Consider the following 8,282-nt stretch of genomic DNA (forward strand, 5'->3'; position numbering starts at 1 on the left):
CTGACAGATTTGCCCCATAAAACTTGTGTCTTAGGTCTGGTGATGATAGGGATGAAACGCCGTCTGAGCATTAGAATGCAGAAACAATATTGATATAACGAAGCTATAATTGAGTTGCTTTTTAGGTACAATAACCATAATAGCAAGAACAGGTGCATCATAGCTTGAAATAGGCATTAAATTCCAACATCTGAGAGGGGGGGAACATCACCCCTCAGATTCACTAGATTGCACCAGAGAGCATCTACGGGCTAAAGAAAATTCCGGGGCCCTAAAGCGGGCCCGGACCCCACGCCGTAAATGTTATGTCCCCCCACACTTCATAAATTACCGTTTTTTAATCTTCAAAAAGAAAAAGGGAAAACAAACCCTTTTCCCTTTCCGGTTTTTGATCTTCAAAAGGAAAAAGGAAAAACGGCCTTCTATACCCTTTACCGTTTTTAAATCATCAAAAAGGAAAAAGGAAAAACAAACCCTTTACCCTTTAAGGAAGAGGAAAAACAAACCCTTTACCCTTTACCGTTTGTTAATCTTCAAAAAGCAAAAGGGAAAACAAACCCCTTTACCCGTAACTATTGTTTAATCTTCAAAGGCAGTGGACACTCTTGGTAATTACTCAAAATAGTAATTAGCATAGAACCTTACTTGGTAATGAGTAATGGGGAGAGGTTGATGGTATAAAACATTGTGAGAAACGGCTCCCTCTGAAGTGCCGTAGTTTTCGAGAAAGATTTAATTTTCCACAAATTTAATTTCGAGACCTCAAGTTTAGAATTTGAGACCTCGAAATCAAGCATCTGAAAGCACACAAAAGTCACAACTTCGTGTGATAAGGGTGTTTTTTTCATTCATTGTTATCTCGCAACTTAGATGACCAATTGAGCTAAAATTTTCACAGGTTTGTTATTTTGTGCATATATTGAGATACACTAAATGAGAAGACTGGTCTTTGACAATTACCAATAGTGTCCAAATTCCCTTTACCCTTTATCGTTTTTTAATCTTGAAAAGGAAAAAGGAAAAACAAACCCTTTACCCTTAACCGTTTTTTAATCTTCAAAAAGATAAAAACGAAATATGAACCCTTTATCCTTTGCCGCTTTTAATCTTCAATAAGGAAAAAGGAAAAAACAAACCCTTCACCCTCTTCCGTTTACAATTTTTAAAAGGTAATAAAAGGGAAACCAAACCATTTTACCCTTTACCGTTTTATTTTTCTTCATAAGGAAAACACAAAGAACGATCCCCTTTACTTTCCGTTTTTGAAAAATTTCAAAAGAAAAAAGGAAAAAGCAACCCTTTACCCTTTACCATTATTTTAAAAATCTTCTAAAAGGAATTCGCGCCATATCTCGCGCCACCTCGCGAGCTCGTGTTGCATTCTGGGAAGCACGTGTGAGTCTCACAAAATTTGCAAACATGGCGGACAGCGAAGTATCCGAAGATGAACAAACTGTGGCCCAAGATAGCGTGGTCACAAAGTATAAGACCATCGGAGAAATTGTCAACAGTAAGTTTGGTTATGCTTGAGAACACCTTGGTTCGATTTTCTTTGTTTTAGTGTGATTTGTCTTTCCGTTATTGGAAAGAAACCGACCCAACTTCATGACAGCTGGTCGTGTGTGCGTGTGTGTGTGTGTGTGACTTTTTTTTGGACAATAAACTTTGAAACGTTGAATTATCAGAGTATCACATAACAAACAGACAGCATTAATTAACCATAGAGCAAGGAAGAACCTTAAATAAACAGACTGTTGTGTGCGTAGAAAAGCATTTTCTGTGAAAATATTTCTTAGTTGGCAGTTGTGTTCAATCGATAATTTGAAAATGCCCTTTTTAATAACAAAACAAAATTCAAATAATAATGAAATAAATAAAGTCGATCATCTGGTTGGCATGGAGTGGATTTATGAGGTGATTAAATTAATCAAATTGACCCCTATTGGTTGCAACACCTCGTGCAATAAATGCATGGTACTAAAATAGCATGGGAAACAAAAAATGAACATGTTGAATTGTTAAAACGATTATGACTGAATTGATTAATCATAATATTAAATTAAAATATCTCACCTCATCAGGGACAGGAATATCTCTATTTTTTATATCGAAACGAATGAAAAAGGGGTCTGTGAAAAAGTGGTGGCAGGATATGGGATTTTTTTGTGATTTTTCATAAAAATCATAGGCCTAACTGACAACGTCTATCTATGCCTTGTTCACTAATTGAGTGATAAAGTTGGTAAATTATGATTTTTATGAACAACACCATGCCATGGTTACTAATACTTAGTTGCGATAACGTAACCCTCCTGCCGACGGCGTAGCCGGAGGGTTACGAGTCGCTTCAATCAAAAAACGGCGAAATACTTTAGTCAACAGATTTGCTCATTTTTTTACCACTTTAATAAATAATGACACAAATTCTGTGAACACGAACGTCATCCTCAATGTCTAATGATTAAGATTCAAAAACACAATTGAGAAAATATTTTGAAAAAAAAAGGACAAAAACTTACCAGATTCCGGGAGCGAAACAGTCACAAATTTCCCAGGTTCTATTTTTGAACCTGTCGCTGGTTACCATGCGCAGCCCCAAGCGCTGAACCCAACCGCAGGTACCAGCCGACCGAGCCGCAGCTGAGTTTGACTAAACCATTCTGTAAAAAGGGGTGTTACAAGGTGTGCTGCAGTGCGGCAGTGCTTTAAGTGAGTGAACAGCGGGCATAGTAAACGGACAACGCACACGCACTGCCGCGCTGCCTTATAACACCCCTTTAACAGAATGGTTTAGTCTTACAGCAATGAACATCGGGAAGTCACAAAATGGTGTAGCGAAAGGTTCAAAATAGAACCTGGGACTGTTTCGCTCCAGGATCTGGTAAGTTTTTGTACTTTAGTTCAATATACTTTCTCAATAGTGTGTTAAGTGTTATTCATTAGATATTGAGGATTAAGGTCGTGTTCTTAGAACTTAAGTCATGATTTTCGAAAAGGGAAAAAATCGAGCAAATCTGTTGACTAGCTGTTGAAATTGTACGTGTTTGACCATTTCGCCGTTTTTCGATTGAAGCGACTCGTAACCCTCCGGCTCCGCCGTCGGCAGGAGGGTTACGATATCCCAACTAACTAATACTATGCTGAAGATGAATGTGTGCCGACCAGTCACTTGGTTGGTTTCCATGGCTTTGTCAGACCAACCATCAGGGACTTGACATTTTTTCACTGTTTATATCATTAGACATGATCATGTGAACATTTCCAAAAATGTACTTATTAGGTGTGTCTGCTGTCACCTATTGTCCCAAAAGTCCCCCCTGATATAGGTGTATCATGTAATTATTGTAAACCTTGTTCCATGATGTTCTTACAGAGGCCCTAAAGCTTGTAGTTTCCAAGGCAGTTGCTGGGGAGAAGGTGCTGTCGCTTTGTGATGCTGGGGACTCCTACATTGAGGAGGAGACGGGCAAGATCTTCAAGAAGAACAAAGAGATGAAGAAAGGTGAGGAAGAGGGGACGGAGTAGATTGTCAGGTATACACATGTACATCAGATTTAACTGCAAATCTTGGCAGATCTCTGGCGTAAGTTCGGGAAACATCAATGGAAATAAGGAATAGATTTGCGGAGACACAAAGTAATATCTCTCTTCAGGATCTGAGGATTGATCCGCAGCGTTTCAAACAGTATGCTCTGTTCGTCGTCTTCTGATGCCTTGCCCTTCAAAAGATGAAACTCCAGGCCACAAATATCTCAAGAGATTTCACGTGGTTTCACTGCAAACCTATTCCTTATTAACTTAACCGCTGGTATTGCAATACTAAGATGAGCTAGCTTTGATTTTGTGATTTACTTCAAAGAAACCTTTTTTTAAAGTGTTATTTTCTTCTTGGTGTGGTGTTGCAGGTATAGCGTTTCCTTGCTGTGTGTCAGTCAACAACTGCGTCTGTCACTTTTCACCGCTCAGAAGTGATGCTGATGTTGTCCTCAAGGACAATGACGTTGTCAAAATGTAAGTGGAAATAGATAACTGCAGAACTTGTTCCATCATTTATCAGGGATGCTTGTAGACATTGTATGGAATACATTCAGTTAAAAAAAGCATGATGACTAGGTTTATCTTTATCACTGATATACATGTAAGGTAGGAAATTCGCGTGTCCATCAAACATTCATTGTGCATAGTGTGTACAAAACAAAAAGCATACCTGGCTATAAAAGATACTTGTAAAACTTGTAAAATTAAAACACTCCAGTAATAGATGGATTGCAAATAGCATCGTTGACCGCAATATTAGATGATAAACAATGGAAAAGTGTAGGTGCTGCGCACAACAATGAAAGCCTTTGATGGATTCACGTTTCATCAAAGATGGTGTTCAATGATGTCATGTGCAATCTATCTCATGAAATGGACGAGTGATCAGATACAATGAAGATAAGATTCACAACCAATTGTGTTGATTGTTTGTGTTCCTCCATTCAACACTAACATCGCCAGGCACATCTCCAGTTTTAGTTTAGTTTTTGTACTGATGTCATATTGAATGGTTCTATTTCAATGCACAGTGACATGGGTGGCCACATTGATGGTTTTATTGCTGTAGTAGCACAGACGGTGGTTATCGGAGCCTCGGCAGAGAATAAAGTAACTGGGAGACTAGCGGATGTAGTCCAGGCTGCGTACACATGCTCAGAGGCTGCCCTCAGGAAAATCAACCCCGGAGTACAGGTACAATACTACAATGTCTGCTGCTTTGTAGCGTCCCCAAAAGTCTTGCAATGCGTAGCATGTCCGGCTGTGGTAGGCAGTAGCCTCTGTAAAAATTATGAAAGATTTAGTACATGGAGTTGATCCAGAACAATGGTTATAAGGGGCAAGTTTTATTAAAGCTGCTATAACAATGCTTAATGAATAAGCAACATTTATCCCATGGCAGGATAGCTAGTAACCCATCTAAGCTTCTTTATTGTGCTTAGCACATTTGTCACATGGTAGATAGGCTTGTTACCTGTCTTTACCCTCAGCACATTTGTCTGCCTTAGAAATGTGCCTTAGCTCTAAGAAAAAAGGCCTTAAAAACACACAAACAAACAAGCATGTGAGTGTCTGTACAATAAATGATCAGTAATATTGAAATTTGTTGTCTTTTCCCCCCGTCTCTAGAATTACGACATAACAAAGGTATTCCAGACCGTCTCCGAGACGTTCAAATGCAATCCGGTGCAGGGTATGCTATCCCATCAGCTGAAACGTAACGTCATCGATGGAGAGAAGTCAATCATTCAAAATCCAACGGACGAACAGAAGTAAGAATATTGTTCTCTGGCAAATTTAGTTGCAATTTAGTTTCATAAAACAAAAAAACACCCTGTTTTTTGCAGACTTGTTAAACAAAATTTGGAGCAAGTCTATGTGAACTGGAGTAAGAAACATTGTTCTCTGGCAAATTAGTGCATTTATGTTTCTTAAAAGAAAAAAAACTTGTTCAGTTCTTGGAGCAAGTTCTATGTGAAGTGGACATGTTTTATAAAGGAACTGCATCACACTGCCCAGTTTCTTGAATAGTTTCTTCATGTCTTATTATAAATTTCCACTATTCATAATCAGGAAAGACCACAAGGCCTCCGAGGTGGAAGTTCACGAGGTATACGCCATCGATGTCCTCGTCTCTACCGGTGACGGTAAAGTGAGGGAGCGAGACACACGCACCACCGTTTACAAGAAGACAGAAGTCGTCTACAACCTCAAGATGAAGGCCTCTAGAACTCTGTACAGTCAAGTTGAGAGCAAATTCTCACCCATGCCTTTTACACTCAGGTAGGTTTTCTGGGGCATTGATATCTTCATAACCATTATATTCAAGAGTATATCTCTCATTAAATATTTGACAAAACATTTGTCAAGAAATGTCACTTCTCCTGAAGACAATTGAAGCTCTGATCGATCGAGAGCATTTTACTGATCAAAACATTGAGTTGTCAACCGTCGGTTATTTTCAAAACCAACACTACTCAAAAAGAGATTTTCACATGTTGGTTAGTTGTAATTTTTATTTTCCATGAGTAAGCAGATTTGTACTGGAGATTAGAAGAATGTCATAACTCACAAGATTTTTGTTCTCATTGATAGGGCCTTGAAGGAAGAAGGCAAGGCTCGTATGGGTATCGTGGAGTGCTTAACCCACAAAGTGATGGAGCCATATCCAGTATTGTATGAGAAGGAAGGCAAGGTGGTGGCCCAGTTTAAATTCACCGTGCTCATTATGCCCAATGGACCTCTGCGAATCACACAAGGGGTACATCACCCAGAGTTCTACAAGTCAGAACACTCAATCAAGGATCCTGAAATCAAGGTGGGTACCAAAGCCGCAATCTTCCTTTTGTTATTTGGTTTGAATCCCTCCCGAGTAATTTGCCTGTGGATTTTTTTTCACAGAACTCGGGAAAAGTATACAAGTAATACAAGTCTGTGTAAGGGTAAAAACAAATGATATTCTAGTGCACTTGTTAGACTCCACCTTGTAGCCCAATTTCTTAAAGCTTTGTGCGTAATAAATTTCTGCTAAGCCAGATTTGTCCTTGCTCAGCAAGATTTTGTAAAGTTTGGTGTTGGTGATAGATAAGTTAGTAAAATGAAACTAATTCCTGTGTTTTGATTCCTTGATTCTTTCCAGGCTCTTCTACAACTTTCGGCCAACCGCAAGGCAGCTAAGAAGAAGCGAAAGAAGGTAAATTATTTTAATGGGTATTTCCCCATTGCATATATTTTGCATTTTGATGTTCTTTTAATCCCATTTGCATTCAAACCTGTGTCACATTGAAATTATCAGTGTTTCTTTCTTCCTTGACTAGGCTGCAAGCAAAGCTGCAGATGCTGCAGGAGCGACTGAAGATGCCGAGCCTCCAGAGCTCGTTGAAGATGCGGCCAAGTGATGCACCCCTGACCTGCCTCTCTGATTAACTCCCCCTTACACCAAGGTGGACTCCTGGTCTGTACAGTTTACAGTAACACCAGCAAACTACCGTCAAGAGGGTTTACATAGTAGAGAACTTTATTGACAGATTTCAGACAAAAACAACAAAACCGACAGGAAATGAGATGCCTAGTAGAGCATATTGGTCAAGAGACTAGATTTGAAAAAATATTTTTGAGAAAATGAGTTAAGCTTGGCTTGCTTTTCAGTTTGAATACGAAAGGTTGATTCACATTTTGTTTGAAAGTGAGGACATGTTTTGTTTAATCTACAGATAATTACTTTATTTTGTTGCTTTTAATGTGAATTGTGAACAGTCTCCAGACATTTACAGAGTAATTGTTGTGTCTACCTGAATAAAATTAAAGAATACATCAAATGTTTATCATCCTGCGGGATAAAAAAAAAGTAATTTTGAAAGTTTATTAATTCTTTTTTGCTTCCACTAAGCTAGTCTGATGCTGTTTAGACATTGTAATCTGCAAGTCGTCTTTTGACTTATCCATGCATAGTTGATGTTTACAGATTTCAGTTTGTGTTATTTTAGAATTTGATGTCCCATTGTCTAAAACCGTTGATGCTTTTGAGTAATGCATGCGTTATCATTTTGATGTAATAATCATGTTTTTAATTTGTTTTGTACAAGTTGGAAAAAACTAGGAGTGATGGTCTGGAAGTAATTAGTTTTGTTGGTATCTTAACAAAAAATCTGTCGTCTTAGATTTCTTTCAGTTAAATTCAGGGTTGACTAAACAGACAATCTCTGCTTCAGTGTGATGAATTATTATTATTGTTGTTTGCTTAGTCTGGCTCCCCAAAACCTTAATAATTTTGTATTAAAAGTCATTTCTAATTAGGGCTACAGACCAGTTTTGTTTGCTTCATATTTTGAAACTTTTTACAATTTCTGAAAAAACCCATGTAGTCATGATATCAGAATTGTATTACCCTTTCATCAGAAAATCCTCACACATTGTTCATATTTGTAATTTGGGCTCCTCAAAAAACCCTGTTGGTGCTAAAGATTTGTGTCAAGAATACAGACTTTAAAGACAATTATTTGTCTTCATCAGCTAGACTGAAAATTGCGTCAGTATGAATGATATATGCATTATTTGTCAATCTTTTTTTCCCATTTCCATACCTTGATGGAATTTGTCTGATAGAGAAATAAACATTGAATCTCTAAAACTGTTGTTGTTTCACTTTTATTTCTACTTGGTAGAAAACCTTTATTAACTACAATACTTTGTCTGATGCACAAATCCTTTGAATAATTGTGAATCTAACTCATAAATACACTTCC

At 38.0% G+C, this 8,282-nt stretch overlaps 1 protein-coding gene across 1 annotated transcript; it reads left to right on the forward strand.

Moving 5' to 3' along the window:
• Nucleotides 1-1,388: 1,388 nt before the first annotated feature.
• Nucleotides 1,389-8,167, forward strand: LOC139939755 (proliferation-associated protein 2G4-like). Its single transcript, XM_071935855.1, has 9 exons — nt 1,389-1,510; nt 3,374-3,502; nt 3,906-4,011; nt 4,569-4,731; nt 5,167-5,309; nt 5,611-5,820; nt 6,133-6,355; nt 6,677-6,730; nt 6,855-8,167. Exons 1-9 carry the CDS (start codon nt 1,420-1,422, stop codon nt 6,933-6,935), a joined length of 1,200 nt encoding a protein of 399 aa, XP_071791956.1. The 5' UTR covers nt 1,389-1,419; the 3' UTR covers nt 6,936-8,167.
• The last annotated feature ends 115 nt before the right edge of the window (nt 8,168-8,282 follow it).

Source organism: Asterias amurensis, chromosome 7, assembly GCF_032118995.1.
Source record: "Asterias amurensis chromosome 7, ASM3211899v1".
Lineage (NCBI taxonomy): Eukaryota > Metazoa > Echinodermata > Asteroidea > Forcipulatida > Asteriidae > Asterias > Asterias amurensis.

What these genes read in the sequence shown, in the direction of transcription:
- LOC139939755 (XM_071935855.1), top strand. Translation starts at nt 1,420, where the DNA reads ATGGCGGACAGCGAAGTATCCGAAGATGAACAAACTGTGGCCCAAGAT. An exon ending in CATCGGAGAAATTGTCAACA is followed by an intron (nt 1,511 to 3,373) that starts GTAAGTTTGGTT and finishes ATGTTCTTACAG; the next exon opens with AGGCCCTAAAGCTTGTAGTT. An exon ending in GACAATGACGTTGTCAAAAT is followed by an intron (nt 4,012 to 4,568) that starts GTAAGTGGAAAT and finishes TTCAATGCACAG; the next exon opens with TGACATGGGTGGCCACATTG.